At 41.3% G+C, this 18,170-nt stretch overlaps 1 protein-coding gene across 1 annotated transcript; it reads right to left on the bottom strand.

Moving 5' to 3' along the window:
- Nucleotides 1-398: 398 nt before the first annotated feature.
- Nucleotides 399-2,069, bottom strand: LOC111882112 (protein BIG GRAIN 1-like A). The gene has a single exon (XM_023878480.3). The coding sequence runs from the start codon at nt 1,827-1,829 to the stop codon at nt 609-611; it is 1,221 nt and encodes a 406-aa protein (XP_023734248.1). The 5' UTR covers nt 1,830-2,069; the 3' UTR covers nt 399-608.
- Nucleotides 2,070-18,170: the final 16,101 nt, after the last annotated feature.

Here is an 18,170-nt window from a genome sequence, read left to right as displayed (position 1 = left end):
TTTTAGGGGTATTCTTTTGCTTGTTATACAATCGTTAAGTTGTTAGGTTGATAATCAGTCAATTGGTTGACATTGCAACAAAATTATTATGACCTGCTAGATTGATGGTAACCGATCAATTTGTTAACATTGTAATAAAATTATAAATATAAGACGTAACTGAGAAAAGAAACATGGTGTCAATATATATATATATATATATATATATATATATATATATATATATATATATATATATATATATATATATATATATATATATATATATATATATATATATATATATAAACTTAATGACTTTATTATAATTTGGGCAAATTGGTTACCCAAAAAATAGAGAGAATCTGTTGCAACAAAATTATAAATATAACGATCTAATTAAAAAAAATACAAAAAAATACGCTATCAAAATCAAAATTTTCGATAACAATAACTCTATTGCAATTTGACTGAAAGAAATCATAAATAAGGTGTCATTTTTCATAAGTCTATACATACAATCACAACAAACACAGAATGTGCACAATTGCAGCTATATCTACCTTGTTAATAAACCAACCCGACATTAAAACAAAATGAGGTTTCTGTTTCTGTTTCTTTCTTTAGATTTATGATGATTGCATGAAGTGTCCATTAGCAATGGCTCGATTGGTATCAAAATGAGTCGTCTCGTATACTGGCAATTCTTCTTGATACTTGTGCATCCCGATTGAGTAGAAATTATCAAGCTCGAAGAGATCAGAGCTCGAGTCACTTTTGCCATCATCGGATAGATCTTCATCTTCGACATCTTTCATGTCTACGTTACTTCTTATTGAATCAGATTTACATTCGACCTTCTTTTGGTACTCCTTCAACAAATTCCTTGCAGCTTCTTGAATGTGGCGGTTGTTTTCACTCGAGTTGAGTTTAAGCTCTTTCGGGATTGATTTTTTAGCGAATTGAGTTTCTTCTTTCTGGAGTGATTTGTGTCCACATGGCTGACAATCTTCGTCGACAATCACGCTCACCGGATAAAATCTCACCGACCTTGTCATGCCGTTGCTCAACTTTCCCCTCGACGATGGAGTGTTGCTTAAACATGAACGTGAAAATGAAGATGCTGATGAACAGGTAGACGCGTTGGCCGACTTTGATTTTCTGTCTAAATGACTCCTCGCCGCCTCCGCGTATCCTCCGGAGACGGCGGCGGCGGTGGAGGCAGAGGAAGTCTTTGGTTTTTTCGTGTTTCCTGTAGTTAAGAGTGAATTTAGAAAAGTAGCTAACCGACCTCCCGGAGAAACCGGCTGCTTCACCTTCTTCAGATCACTGTAGATCTTCAATGCTTTTAATTTCGTTTTCGCGAATTTACCTTCGTGTTTAACCTTTTGTTGCGAGTCTTCTTCTTGTTGATAGCCGCTTGTACGGATAGGTTTAGGTTTAAATAGAACTCCGTTCATTGAGTCGACTTCCGACGAAGAAAAAGCTCCACCATAGCTCGAATCACATGAGCTAGAGCTCGAATTAAAGCAAACTGATTCACGTTCACTTCGCATCGAGCTTCTTTCGATATCCGCCGTTGATCTTCTCCCAACCACCGGTTTTTCGCATACTTTATTCGCCATCCAGTTCTGAATCAAACATGCTCGTCGTTCATCATCATGATTTTCAAAACAACTGTTACTTGACTTGCTTCCTCCAAATTTGCTCTGTTTTTTTCGTATGTTTTCTCTAAAAGACGTCGATTCTTCATCGTCTCTTTCGTCGATGGAGCGGTAGATCTCGTCGAGCAAAGAGGAGGAAAACGACGGATTGCATTTGCCTCTGTAGCTTGTGTAAACTGCATCCATAATATCAATCAATCGAAATGAAAATGAGAATGAAATCAAGAAGAAGAAGAAGAGGAATGGAAGCGCATTCTGAAAGTAAAATGGAAGAAAAAGAGGGAATGATTAGGGTTTTGAATGTGTGTAATGAAAGGGTATGGGTCGAAGTGGAAACAGGGAGACTCTGGTTCTCTCTAAGTTACGCTTCCTATATAAAGAGGAGGTTGGGTTGGCCCTCTCATGGAACCAACGAACTACTTGCCATCATGGTAATGCTTTTAAGCATCTTTGGTTTTGTCTTTAAATAACAAAGTTTTTTTAATTTAATAATAATATAGAGATTAATATAAATTTTAACAAAATAAACATTAAAAAATATAATAAAAGAACATAAAAATTATTTTATATAACTATGATACCAACGACGTAAGAAATTAAAGTCACATGAACTTTCCACGTCACTAACAAATTAAGAAACTTATGATTTTTTGTAAAAGGATATTATTTATATGTAATTGAGTCTTATATCTAATGTTTTAAAATTTGGGTTATCCCCACCGGTTGAACCTCTTGGATGTGACCCGGTGAAACTCGACCAATTAGGGCTGAGGCAGTGGTGCTATTGAAACCATAATCCTTTTACTGCCACAAAAACATCATGTCATTTTTACCATACAAGTGTGGTTTCTTGCCACACCCGTTTGGTGCCATATTTTTATTTTCTTTTTTTCTTTTTGTTTTTTTAACCATTTTAATTTAATAAAACTTCTTTTTTAATAAAAAACATAATTTTAAAAAGATAATATTTTATTAATTAAAAATACAAATACCATACATTGCTTAACTTAAAAAAAACAACCTAAAAATTAGAAAAGCAGATTAGAAACATAAAACCTACAACTTATTAAAAAAAACACACACACACACATGCACACCAAACGATTAAAAACTTAAACAAAAAAAACTAGAAATTAGTTACGATTTGCGTAACGTTTTTTCACTTCCCCCTTCATTGCCAAAACAACTTGAAGCTCGTCCCCGGTCATATACGACGTGTCCAACAATAGTACTCGCATGTCACTGTCCATTTGTTTCCGAAGCTCTCTTTTAGAAGCAATTTGCAAAATCTTGTCCCTTCTATCTTTTATACCCTTCATGTCGGCCTCCATTTCTTTCAACTCATCTGAATCCGACGTTTTGCCTTTGCCTTTGTGTGACAACCCAAAAAAAATTGTTTTATAAAGTCCAACCGAACGACCGAGAGTCAGACTCATTTCTACTATCTTTTAGCAATGTTAAGGATCGCTTTATTAGTTCTAATCCTTGTACACCTAAGGATTGGGTGTAGGGATATGTTATCTTCAGTTCATCAAGTTGTATTCAAGCCATACACACCATCAAGAGGTGTGTACGGCCGTACACTCAAGGTGACCGTACATCCTTGCCCATATATAAGATATTCATTCATTTCTTCTCACTTTTCATACTCCCAAGTCTAGAAAATTGGTTCTCTCTCAAGTATCATCAAGATTCTTCATCCTAATCCTCTAAAATCGTAAGTGATCCTTCTACCCTTCTTGATATATTCCCTAGTTATGTATCATCTCATGATTCATCCATGAAAATCATCTTTTTGGGTAGAACTTCAAGATCTTCATCTTTCATCAAGAACACACACTTGTTCTTGGTGGCCGTGAACCCCCTTCAAGCTTCCAAATCGTAAGTATCCTTTCCATATGCTTAGTATGCGTTAGGAACTCTTGTTTAACACTGTAACATCCGGATTTCCAGGTACATTATTTATTCATTTATTTTGGAGATTTTGAGAGGGACTCGGCGAGTTGATGCTTAGACTCGCCGAGTAGAGTCGCGATTCTCCATCTGAGTTAATGACCGGACTCGGCGAGTCGACTAGTGGACTCGGCGAGTCTGTGCTGTTTAATGAAGCCCTAATTCCCCGGGTCTGAGCCCTATTTAAAGGGCTTTATAGCCTCCATTTGCAACTACCTGCTCAGAGAGTATCCCTTTCGATCTTGAGCGCGTTGTGAGAGAATTAAAGCTCCTTGTTCATTTGTGGTGTGATTTAGCTAAGGAGGAAAGGGTTTCCAGCAAGAAGGGGGCAAGAGGACTTCATTCCAGAGAGCTTTTAGCTTGAATCATCATCTTTGAGGTATAAACTCGAGTCCATTCTCGTATTTTGTTGTTATGATTGAATTTAGGGTCTCTTCATGCTTTATTTAGCTTGGATCTAGAGTAAGAGAGGTCCCATGGTGAAATGATTCATAGACCTGGACCCTAAGAGGTCCAGAGGATCCCTTCCATTCGGCTTTATGCCTTCCTCTTGGGATAATGAGCTAGAGTTTTCATGAAATGAGGGATTGCACTCAAATGAGCATAGAGGACCTTGCATGAGGGCCCAAGATTTGACCTTTATGAGATTATGGACTATAGGGAAGCTAGATCTATGGATTGGAGGAGCAGATCTGACCTCAAAATGTCAGATGAATGTTGTCATAGGAGCAACTCGCCGAGTCCATAAGTAGACTTGACGAGTCGAGTAGGGGTTGCCCCGCGATTCGTTGCTAAGTAACTCGACGAGTGAAGAGGGAACTCGTCGTGTCTGAGAGGTTTAAAAGGATTCAGAGAACTCGCATGAACTCGCCGAGTCGGATCAAAGTTTGACTGTTGACTTTTGTTGACTTTTAGGGTTTGGTCAACAATGGGGCCTTTGTGTCAAGAGAGGGGTAAAATGGTCTTTTACCCTTCTGAGGGTGCTAAGAGAGGGTTGAGTCTAGTCTCGAGGATTATATTTATGAGAGTATTTACTTTATGTGATTAGGCGGAGGCTAGACACTATTTCTACCGAGTCAGAGATTTACCGAGATATCCGAGGTGAGTCTTCTCACTATACGTTACCTAGAGTGGTATTATGTGTTGACCAGGGGGTCTTATGTGCTAAGTATGAGATTATGTGCTATGTGATATATGTATGTTGTATGATTTTATAGACCGGACAGGAGGGTCCAACAATACAGACCAGGCCAGAGGGCCTAACGAGCTATGACCGGACCAGAGGGTCCAACGAGCTATGGGACTGGAGGCTCCCGCTGAGACACAACGACCGGAGGGTCGTGCTATAGCCTCGAGTGGCATATGTGTTGTATGCGGTATTTTAGGGAACTCACTAAGCATTTATGCTTACAGTTGTTGTGTTATGTGTTTCAGGTACTAGCGAGGACCGTGAGAAGGCGCTGGCATGAACCGTACACACAGAGTGGATATTTGTTTATGATCTTGGGAATATGTTTTGAGTAATAACAATGGTGAAATAACCATTTGAGAATGTTTTTAAATGTAATTTGGTTGTTGAAAAATGAAAAAAATTTGTTTTGAAAACTACGTTGTTACAAACACCATAGAAACGCCCATTTTACAAGAACAAAAAGAGTGTACGGCCGTACACACCTCAAAACACTCCAAAAGGCCCTCCAAAATGAGAACTTAGTTCATATTCTTGTTGATCAAAAGACCCACAAGCTTACCCATGGTTCAAACACCCTCTTGTTCATGTTTTACCATGAGTGTACGGCCGTACACTCCATGGCCGTACACCCCTAGGCCGTACACTCCATGGTGTGGCCGTATACTCCATTTAGTGAATCACATGTGATTCTAACACTTAGTCCAAGTCCCCAAGGGTGTTTCCTTGCATGTTAGTTGCTTTTAAACACTAAATTCATGCCAATATATGCCATTATATGTCATTTAGGCCTCGTTTGTGTCTCGGGACTTCATTCGTGGGACTTCTCATCCTTACATGAATCTGCAATTAAATCACCCACATAAGGTGAGTTCATACCCTTATAATCAATCTTTTAAACTGTTTTAAATGCTTTTAAGGGGGGAATACAGGTTGAACATAATGATAATTGTGTAAATGTTATTTGTGATAACTATCATATTCAAAGGATTTCTTATACTTATAAGTGATCAAAACCATTTCAAAAACTCTTTTAAAGTTATGTTGCTTTATTATTTATAAAACATCGTTTTTAAAGTACAATCATAACTTAGTAGATAAATGAGTCTTTTATTCAAGTCAATATCAGTCCAAGTAAACACACTAGTAAACTATAATAGATATAGTTTAGGAGTTCAATATACTATAACAAGAAACAGGGAGGAACATACTATACACTAGAACAGAAGGAACATACTATAACAAGAACAAGATAACAATAATGTGAAACCACTACTTCACGACTTAGCAATGTACTTGTTAGGTTGCGTTTTGTAAATAGAGTCTCCTGGAGGGAGAGCATGAATTTGTGTATTGATCTATATGAGATTGACACCCCATACCTTGTTGCTAGCTACAGTGGGAATTACAAATCTACGGGTGACAAATGTCACATCAGTTTCGGCGCCATTAGGTCGTCGTGTTAAACACGTGTCGTATTAGTATGATTACAATCATTTCACATTTTAAACCTTAATTAACAAGCTAGTTTTAAGGTAGTCAGTGATTCAGTAATTACTTATACAATATTACTGAATACTTTCATTTTCCCATTACATTCATATGGTGATCTTCTCCCATAAAAAGTAATGCAAACTATTTTCTAGTAAAGATAGTCTTAACTTGGGAAAACTTACAAAAGACAAACAGTACAGTCGAGTCTTAGTACATTCACTTAGAAAGGGGCCTATAATGCTAACTTTATGATTCCTTAGTGCATACATTAGGGATATATACTTATCGGGTCCGGTAGACAGTAGAGTGTGTGCTTTCTGCTTCATTTCTTGTTCCTTTTTTGGTTGTGGGCTTAGAGCAGATGCACCCAGTCTACTATCTTTCCGATCTTAGTTATATATATATATATATATATATATATATATATATATATATATATATTCCGTATACACCAAGTAATCATAAGGAGTACCACGTATAGGTCGGGTCATAATATACAAATTCAATACACCGTTTTCTAGTACAAAAGCATACTTTCCAGATAGAACAGGTAGTAGACTAAACTAGAAACTTATCAGTAAAAGGGTTTAATCCATTTTATTAAACCAGTATAACTTAAAGGACCTTTAGTGGTTAATTCCATAATACCTTAGTTTATACATCAGAGTTATATATACTTAATATCTGATAGGCAGTTGGATGTGTGCTTTCCGCCTTACTTCCTGTTCCTTGTTTGGTTTTGGGCTTAGGGCAGATTCACACAATTAACTATCTGTTCGATATTAGATTATATATAACTAGTATAAACTAAAAGATTATAGAAGGAACTATTGTGGTTACTATTTTTATCTAAAGGAAATAAGGGTTTTTATTAAAGAATGTTTTCATCAAATATAAAGAAACTATTACAGTTAACTCCGTGAGTACCAAGTGAATACACCAGGGTTATATAAAACGAAGACCTAATAAACAATAGGATGTGTGACTTCCGCCTCATTTCTAGTTCCTTGTTTGGTTCTGGGCTTAGGGCAGATACACACAATCTATTGTTTGTTTTCTCTGGGTTTTTATATAACTTGTATCCATTTAGTACTCATAGAAAGGATTGTAGAGCCATTTTTACTTAACTTTCATCATATCAGAAGATATAGGATCTTCTGGAGGAACAGGCGAACTTTTCTAAGAGAACTTTCAACTTACTTTACATCACTAAAATCTTATGAACTCACCAGCTTAAATGTTGATCTACTCTTTCAAAATAACTTGTATTCTCTGGGAACTAGTAGTCAGGTACGCGCGCTGGGATTTAGAAGATGAAGTATAGTAGCTTCATGTCTTCTTTTGTTATTTACTTTTGGATTCAATCTTTTGTGAATCACTACTTGTAAACACTTCAATATTAATACAATGGGTTTTTGTTACTATGATTGCTATGATACATGTGTTGTGATACTAAACATGACGTCCTCCGCCCCTGAACGTTTCCGCCGTTCCGGTTTGGGGGTGTGACAGATTGGTATCAGAGCATTGTTTATAGTGAACTAAGTATATCAACCGATAAAAGATATACAACTATGAATATAATGGGGCATATATTTTAAGAATATAACTATACTTTATAAAAGTGTACATACGTGCTTATATATATATATATATATATATATATATATATATATATTCTAGAACAAGTATCACAAGAAGAACCAAATAGAAGTATTTAAAGGTTGAACACTGTGGTCAAACCTGGACAGTTATGTAATCATATTTGGGATCAATATAGTCTGATCAACTATATTCATTTGAGATGAACGACATGTGTTTGGGAGTGATGTGGTGTTGCAACAGTCTTAAAACTTACCTAACACTATTCAAGGGATTTTAGGATCAGAACAAAAAATTAGAATACTATGGGAGTATTTTATGATACTATAAGACAACAATAAGTTTAAAACATACCAAGTTCATTACATTAAAATACTATAGGAGTATTTTAGGCACTATAAATAACTTATGTGAGAACATAAAAGACCCTTCTGGTAGGTCTATGATTTCGGAGTGTATACTTCCAAGGTTTTATATAATTGAGATTTTATAGACTCAAAATTTGTGATCTATGCTTCACTACCTGCTCCTTGTTTGGTTGTGGTGTTGGAGTAGGATCACTTATTCGAAGGTCTATTTAATCTTAAATTATATACAACTTGTATACATTGCGCAATTATAGGAGGACCCGATAAGGATCACCCCACAATGTTACCCTTAATCTCATAGATTCTTTAGACGCTTCCATCCTCGCACGACAAAGCTAGATAGGTGTAACCACTCCATCATGGCAATCAGTAGAGGAGACAAGGAGAAACGAGGAGAGATTTCCAAGAAGTGATCAACCAGAGAAACTAAAACGTCTTACACGTCACACTAATAACTAATTACCCTACTTGACTTAGTGAGCTAGTGGATACACTACTGAAACTATGTGTTAGAATTATTTCTTTTCATGCGGCCAGTGTCAGTTATTCAATTCATAGAGATTCATTCGAGGATAGCCACTTCTGATTCATAAAGTTTATTTTATATAAGACTCTTTTATTAATTGTTTCCAGAACCCTATGAAAGTCAAAACCAGATACACTCAGAACTAGGATAATTTAGTCTTTCAGCTTTCGGCTTATATCCACCGCTATAGACTTATTTATGTCTCATCTTTGTATTCTTTTTAGCAAAGATGCCTCCTCGTAGATCGAAAAAACTCACTACTCTGATAACTCCAACTCAAACTCCACTACCTCCTCCTCAATTCGATCCTGCTGCTATCCAAGCAACGATATTAGCCGCAGTAGCAGCTCCTTTAGCTCACACTAGTTAAAGTGGTACCAACGGATCTGGTAGCGGTACCCACTTATCAAACCCCAGAGTTACTCACGGACTCCCAAGGGAGTGTTCGTATAAGGAATTCATGAACTGCAAACCCAAATCCTTTAATGGAAATGGTTCAGTCATTACTCTGATGTGATGGTTTGAGAAAATAGATTTGGTCTTCGCAATCTGTTCGTGCCTAGAAGGGAGCAAAGTTAAGTTTGCTTCCTGCACCTTCTCCGACAGAGCCCTGACATGGTGGAATAGCCATGTTAAGTCACTGACCCTATCAGTGGCTAACTCATTAGGTTGGGAAAACCTAAAAGAGTTGATGTTGGAAGAATATTGCCCAAGGGGCGAAGTTCAAAAGTTGGAATAAGAACTATGGGAGCATACCATAGTCGGCTCAGACATAGTGACCTACACTGACAGGTTTAGCGATCTAGCAGCACTATGCCCTGAGATAGAAAGGTACATTTGGGGTTTATCTACCCCGATTCAAGGAGATATACTGTCTTCTAACCCAACTACATTTGATAGCGCCAAATGCCTGGCCCAGCGACTCATTGACCATGGAGTCCGCCATGGCGTGGTGGTCCCTGTTCCCAAGCCATCGAAGGGAGGAGACCATAAACGAACGTCGGGGAAAAAGAGGAAAGGGCGAACAACCCAGGAAACCCCGCAGGAGCAACAAATGGGTACTATCTACGCCGCCATAACACCTGTTACTCCAGCACCTGCCAGTGGATATGCTGGAACTCTCCCGAAGTGTGATGGTTGTAATTACCACCACATCGGAGTATGTCGGGAAATAAAATGCTTGAATTTCCCCAGGAAGGGGCACACTGCCCGGTTCTGCAGGGCACCAGCACAACTGATCTCCCAAGTCCCCGGGATAGATGTAAACCAGGCCTGCTATGGCTGTGGTGAGACACGAAATTACAAGAGGGACTGCTCTATAGTGAGGAACTCAAGCGCGGATGGAAGGATTCTGCTGATCACCGCAGTAGAAGCAACCTCGGAGTCCCCAGCGACCAGCGGTACGTCTTCAAATTAAGAATTGCTTTAAAAATTAATTTATATTTATATAAGATTAAAAGTTGGGGAAAACATTTAAAAGTAATTATATAAACTCACTCATCTGAACAAGTCACAACATTCACAAAGGAACTAAATATCCGTTCAGGGAAGCTATGATGGCTTAGTTTATACATCATGGTTGTGTATAGCTGAGATGTTGCAGACTCAGAGTGAGTGATTCCACCTAAATTCCTATTCCTTGTTTGGTTGTGGGTTTGGGGCAGAGTTACTCAGTCGACCGTCTTATTAATCTTAATTATACATAACTTGTATATGTCATGCGATCATAGTGGTAATGAGGAGGATCATAATATAGATATCAACACTAGTTATCAAACCACTGCACTATTAGTACTCACTTATCGCGGTACGATTTGTGGCAGTGTTAATATTGTAACGACGTAAATTTTGAAAAACAATTTTTCATTTTTTGAATAACATAAATATCATTTGACATTCTCAAATCTCATGTTCAAAAATTGTCATCAAAATAAAACATATCCCAAGATCACAAATAAAATCCTCTGTCTGTGTGTACGGATCATGTCGACGCCTTCCCGCGATCGTCACTAGTACCTGAAACACATAACACATAACACTGTAAGCATAAATGCTTAGTGAGTTCCCCAAAATACCACATACAACACATATTAGCCACTCGAGGCTACAACTCTGTATGACCCTCTGGTCAAAGTGTCTTAGTGGGACTCTCTAGTCCCGTAACTCTATGGACCCTCTGGTCCTAATTCTGTGGACCTTTCGGTCCTAACTCTGTAAACTCTGAATCACACCTAGCACAAGATCACATAGATATCACATAATATAATAGCATACAACATACTCTGTCACATAACTCTAATTACCACTCTAGGTAAAGTATAGTGAGAAGACTCACCTCGGGTAACTCGGTAATACTGGTCTAGCCTTCGGCTAATCACATGGAACAATTACTCTAATCAATACAACTCTCAAAGGCTAGACTAAGCCCTCTCTAAGGTCTCTCAGAAGGGTAAAAGACCATTTTACCCCTCTTATGGCTCAAAGATCCAATCATTGACTAAACCCTAAAAGTCAACAAAAGTAAACCCTCTAGATTACCCGGCGACTTCATAGGATCAGGGAACGCGACCCCCTACGCTGCACGTACTGGGATTACGCCCCGCATAACTCCCAGTTTCATACTCCTTTTGATTTTGCGTCTTAAATGGTTAAGACATATACCGAAACTTCAAATCTGACTTCTCTAAGGTCACTTAATCCATAAAGTTGAAACCTTTAAGCCTTTGCATGGTTGTAAAGGTCACTAATCACTCTAACTGCTTTCCTCTTCCCTCATAAAGCCTAGATCTCATGCATGGCTTAATATTCACATCCAAGATTGGATTTTTATGAACCCTCAACTCATAATACTCTGAAATATAGTAGATCGAAGCTTATGGAGACCTTTTGCTCATAAAGTCTCCAACTTTGGACCAAAAACCCTAAATATTGGTCCATGAAGCACAAATCAACAATAAAAAGAAAAGCTTTGAGCTTTTTACCTCCAAGTGAAGCTCCTCCCTCTGTAGAACTCAGATCCAAGCTTGCACTCTAACTTCTAGCCTTCACAAGAACCTCCTCTTCTTCTTCACTAATACACAAAGGCACTTTTAGCTCAAGAACACTCATACACAAGCTTAGAATGAAGGTTGGCTCTCTTTTATGGTTTCACTCTCTCAAATGGTGGCTGAGGATAAGGCCATAACTTTCTTTATATAGGGCTCAAGTCTCATTTAGGGTTTTGAGTATGGACCCGCTACGCCCAGCGTACCGGGTGGAGTCCACGTTCAAAACACGCCCATGAGTATGCGCAGCGTACACTTCAGTACGCCCAACGTACTCATTTTCCATGATCTACTTTTAAGGGCTAAACAAGACAACTTAGAAAGAAGGAAGGGTTAAATAGATATACCTGAATTTCAGGATGTTACAATTCTCCCCCACTAGAACCAGACTTTTCCCTCGAAGTCTCATGCCGCAAACAACTCCGGATGCTGCTCCTGCATCTCTGACTCCGTCTCCCAAGTCAGCTCAGACCCTCTTCGATGTTGCTAATGGACCTGAACTAGGGGCTCGTCCTTGTTCCTCAGAACCTTGATCTTTCAATCCACAATCATGATTGGCCTCTCAACATCATTCAGGCTCGCATCCACCTGAATGTCCTCTAGCGGTACAACTGTCATCTCGTCGGTAATACACTTCCTCAACTGAGACACGTGGAAGGTATCATGAATCTGGCTCAGCTCTGCAGGTAGCTCCAAACGGTATGCTACCCTGCCCACCCTAGTTGTCACCCTGAAAGGACCAATGTACCGGGGTCCCAGCTTGCCCCTCTTCCAGAATCGGATCACTCAATTCCAAGGAGACACCTTCAGGAGTACGAAGTCTCCCACCTAGAACTCAAGCTCGGACCGTCGCCTATCCGCATAACTCTTCTGGCGACTCTGAGCTGTCAACAACCTCTATCTGACCTGCTGTATCTGCTCTATCGTCTGAAGCACTATCTCAGTGCTGCCCTACCTCTCCCCAACAGATGGGAGTCTGACACCTCCTCCCATACAACAACTTGAAGGGAAGCATACCAATACTCGAATGGTGGCTGTTGTTATAGGAAAACTCAGCCAACGGAAAATACGTGTCCCAACTTCCTCCGAAGTCCAACACACATGCTCGAAGCATGTCCTCGATCGTCTGAATCGTCTGATAGCAAGAAAGTGAGCGCTCTTGATCGGCCGGTCGATGATCACCCAAATTGCATCGACACCTCTCGCGGTCCTTGGCAATTTGGTGATAAAATCCATAGGAATATGTTCCCACTTCCACTAGGGAATCTCAAGTGGCTGCAACTTTCCATGCGGACGCCGGTGCTCGGCCTTAACCTTGCGACAGGTCAAGCACCTCTCAACGAACCACGCAACACCCCTCTTGATACAGGGCCACCAGTAGTCTCTTTTCAAATCCAAATACATCTTAGTGGCCCCAGGATGGATAGAGAACCACGATCTATGCGCCTCCTCCATCAGAATGGTGCGTGCCCTGCCCACGAACGGCACCCAAATCCGACCCTAAAAGGTCATAAGCCTCGGCTATCGGTAACGAACTCAGATATCTACCTGATCACCCGCTCTCTCTTGCGGTTCTCCGGTCTCACAGTCTCTTCCTGGGCCCCTCAAATGGTATCCAACACCGGAGTCGTCACCGTCAAGCTCATACAAACGTCTCGTATCGGGGCACTCTCCGCCCTACGGCTCAAGGATCTCACAATCATAATCCTTTACCGCATCCAACCATCTCCTCTGGCGCATATTTAGGTTGGGCTGATCCATCAAATACTTAAAGCTCTTTTGGTCCGTGTATATGGTACACCGAACCCCATACAAATAGTGACGCCAGATCTTGAGGGCGAACACCACAACTCCCAACTCCAAATTGTGGGTGGGATATCTCACCCCGTAAGGCTTCAGCTGCCTCGATGCGTACGCTATCACGTGACCTCTCTGCATAAGCACCGCACCCAAACCCGATATCGAAGCATCATAATACACCACAAAATCCTCCATCCCCTCCAGAAGGGCTAACACTGGGCCTTGCATAATCTCTGGCGAAGAGTCTCAAATGAGGCCTGTTGCTCTGGACCCCATCTGAAAGCCACACCCTTCCGTGTCAAACTAGTGAGAGGAACGACAATCTTGGAGAAATCCCTGATAAATCTATGATAATAGCCGGCCAACCGCAGAAAACTCTTGATCTCGGTGGGGATCTCGGCACCTCCCAATTCATCACCGCCTCAATCTTTTCCGGGTCGACCAATATGCCATTTTGATTAACGAGATACCCAAAGAACTGGACCTCTCGTAACCAAAAATCACACTTGGAAAATTTAGCGTAAAGCCTCTCCGATCTCAAAACTCCAAGAATCTCTCTCAAATGCTCCTCATGCTGCTCTCTAAATCTCGAGTACACCAATATATCGTCGATGAACACGATCATCGATCGATCCAACATCGGCCTGCACACTTGGTTCATGAGATCCATGAACGCTGTCTTCTGGATATCCTCATCCCCCACTCTCATCTGATGATATCCAGACCTCAAATCAATCTTGGAGAACCAAGACGCTCCATGCAACTGATCGAACAGATCATCGATCCTTGATAAGGGGTAACGGTTATTGACCGTCAACTTGTTCAACTCCCGGTAACCAATGCACATCCGGTGTGGACCATCCTTTTTTCTTGACATAAAGGATCGGCGCTTCCCACGGCGAGCTACTAGGTCGAAAAAACCCCTTCCCCAGCAGCTCCTGAAGCTGTGAGGATAACTCCTGCATCTCTAGCGGCGTAAGGTGATAGGGTGCCTTGGCGATAGGCGTCACTCTCGGGACTAAATCGAAACGAAACTCCACCTACCTCTCAGGAGGCACACCCGACAACTCCTCGGGGAAAACGCCTGGGAACTCTCGCACTATCGGTACATCACCAACCAAACTCGACCTCTCCGCGGCCACGCGTATGTCCATCACATAGGCCACAAACCCACTACAGCCCTGCTGTAGACTCTACCTCGCTCTAGCATCCAAACAAAACGTTGACCCTGAATGGGCACTCTCACCGTACGCCATAAGTACTCCCCCACTAGGGTCTCGTATGGTCGCCAGCTGTCGCTCACAGTCGATAACCGCTCCAAACCTGTTCAACCAGTCCATGCCTACTATAACACAGACATCCCCCATCACAATCGGAACCAAATCTATCAAAAACTCAACACCGAATATCTCGAGTACACATCCTCGAATCACCTCAGTGGCATATACCGCTCGCTCGTCAGCTATGGAAACTCGTAGAGGTCAACTCAATGCCTCTTGACAGATACTGATGTGCTGAATAAAGGCTAACGACACAAAAGATCGACTTGCACCCAAGTCAAATAACACCAAAGCAGGTATAGAAATCACAAGAAAATACCTATGCATATCATAAAATAAGCATAATATCTCAAACTCAAAATAAATAGATGAAAGAGTACATACCAGCCACAACATCGGGTGTTGTGCGGACCTCCTCCGCTGTCAACTGGAAGGCACTCCCGCGAGCCTTTGGAGCCTCGGCCTTCACTGGCCGACTCTCCGTAGCTCGTACGACAGTAGGGCAGATCCCTGCGGTGCTCCCTATTCCGACCCCCGCAGCTGTGGACACTCGGCCTTCCGATGGCTAATATGGTTACAGTGGAAGCACACTGCAAATCCCTTGGGGCAATCCTTATCCATGTGCCGCTCCTTTCCACACTTGTAGCAAGACCCTGCTCGACAAATCCCCTCATGGATCTTGCCGCACTTGCCATAAGTGCGGCCAATCTGGTTCCCTGATCTCGAATCGGCGGGCTTTGCCCGCTTGGATACCGGCTGGGATTGTGTCGGTCGCCGATCTCTCCCCTGAGACTCCGCCTCCTCCCTGGCCTGAGTCTCGAGCTCAATCTCCCTCTTCCGAGCATTTGCCTGAAGCTCGGAAAATGTCCGGTACGTCGAGTTTTCCACGAACTCGCGAATGTCTCTCCTCAATATACTCATATATCGACTCATGCGTGCCTGCTCCATGGACACATGATCAGGGAAAAACATCGCCCTCTCGTGAAACATCCTGGTCATCGTAGTAACAGACTCAGTACCCTGCTTGAGGGTTAAGAACTCCTGGGTAAATTGTTCCCTTTCCACCGGGGGAACGTACTCATCTCGAAACATAGCGGTGAACCTCTCCCAGGTCACCGCGGAAAGCTCTGCAGAAGTGAAGTGCGATGTCACAAACTCCCACCAGTCCTTCGCTCCCAAGCAAAGCTGGTTCAGCGGGAACCGTACCCTCAGATGCTCCGTACATGAACACGTGTAGAAGCACCCCTCAATGTCAGAGATCCATCTCATCGTAGCTATCGGATCCTGAGTCCCATCAAACTCTGGTGGCTTTGTGTTGCTGAACTCTCGGAACAACAACGAGTCACCCCCTACGGCCTGGCAGCAGCGACGGCTGCGGTGGCCGCAGCAACAGCAGCATTAGTAAGAGCAGTGTACCATTCATCAAAACTCTCGATCAGCATGGTCTTGATAGACCCAAACATCTCTGGTATCTCAGCTCGAATGACCACATCCACCTCCTCATGAATCAACCTGCAGATCTCCTCATCACTGACACTGCTGCTCTCAAGCGTGTGGCATGCCCCAACCATGATGCCTCTGAAATATAACATACAAATATCAAAGACTTGCTCAAGTGTACTCACACTCGATAACTCAACCATACTTGCTCCCTAGTACCCTAAGGATTCTTTCTTGGACTACGCATTGATCCGGTGTCTTCAGTAGTACAGGCCCTATACTACCGTCCACACCGCATCAGTATTCACCCCAAGTCCTCCTCCTAGGATCCCAGATCACAAGTACTCTAATCTTGTTATGCACATGCTACTCTCCAACAGACCTCTCGTAATCTCCTCACTGCTACCTACTCACTCTCAGGCATCTCACAGTAGCAGTAATCTCCTAGGCTAAGGCATCACAAATCAGGCCACTCTAGTCCTAATACGAGTACCTAGCCTACTCTAGCATGCGTAACATATCATATCGTATCTCATAACACATAATGTAAGGGTATTTTGGGAAATCACCGTTCGGGTGCTGGCTAACTGTACACACCGCTCTGTTCTGCTCATTTCAACACCTTTTACTCTTTTAGAAAAATTGTTTTATTGTGAAAAAAATTTCAAATCCTCAGTTTGAGTTCAGATACGCCCGAAGGTGCATCCGAATCCTTCAAACCAAGACTCTGATACCAACTTGTAACGACGTAAATTTTCAAAAAACAATTTTTCATTTTTTGAATAACATAAATATCATTTAACATTCTCAAATCTCATGTTCAACAATTGTCATCAAAATAAAACATACCCCAAGATCACAAATAAAATCCTCTGTCTGTGTGTACGGATCATGTCGGCGCCTTCCCGCGATCGTCACTAGTATCTGAAACACATAACACATAACACTGTATGCATAAATGCTTAGTGAGTTCCCCAAAATACCACATACAACACATATTAGCCACTCGAGGCTATAACTCTGTATGAACCTCTGGTCAAAGTGTCTCAGTGGGACCCTCCAGTCCCATAACTCTGTGGACCCTCTGGTCCTAAATATTTGGACCTTTCGGTCCTAACTCTGTAAACTCTGAATCACACATAGCACAGAATCACATAGATATCACATCATATAATTGCATAAAACATACTCTGTCACATAACTCTAATTACCACTCTAGGTAAAGTATAGTGAGAAGACTCACCTCGGGTAACTCGGTAAATCTCGAACTCAGTAATACTGGTCTAGCCTTCGCCTATTCACACGGAACAATTACTCTAATCAATACAACTCTCAAAGGCTAGACTAATCCCTCTCTAAGTTCTCTCAGAAGGGTAAAAGACCATTTTACCCCTCTTATGGCTCAAAGATCCAATCATTGACTAAACCCTAAAAGACAACAAAATTCAACCTCCGGGTTACGCGGCGCGTACCAAATCTGTACGACGGGCATACCCGGTGACTTCACAGGATTAGGGAACGCGACCCCTACGCTGCGCATACTAGGATTACGTCGCACATAACTCCCAGTTTCATACTCCTTTTGATTTTGGGTCTTAAATGGTTAAGACATATACCCAAACTTCAGATCTGACTTCTCTAAGGTCACTTAATCCATAAAGTTGAAACCCTTAAGCCTTTGCATGGCTGTAAAGGTCACTAATCACTCTAACACCTTTCCTCTTCCCTCATAAAGCCTAGATCTCATGCATAGCTTAATATTCACATCCAAGATTGGATTTTTATGAACCCTCAACTCATAATACTCTGAAATATAGTAGGTCTAATCTTA

The sequence above is a fragment of the Lactuca sativa genome, chromosome 1, assembly GCF_002870075.4.
Source record: "Lactuca sativa cultivar Salinas chromosome 1, Lsat_Salinas_v11, whole genome shotgun sequence".
Lineage (NCBI taxonomy): Eukaryota > Viridiplantae > Streptophyta > Magnoliopsida > Asterales > Asteraceae > Lactuca > Lactuca sativa.
Note: the sequence above shows the minus strand (reverse complement) of the source record. Positions and strands in the feature narration are given on the sequence as shown.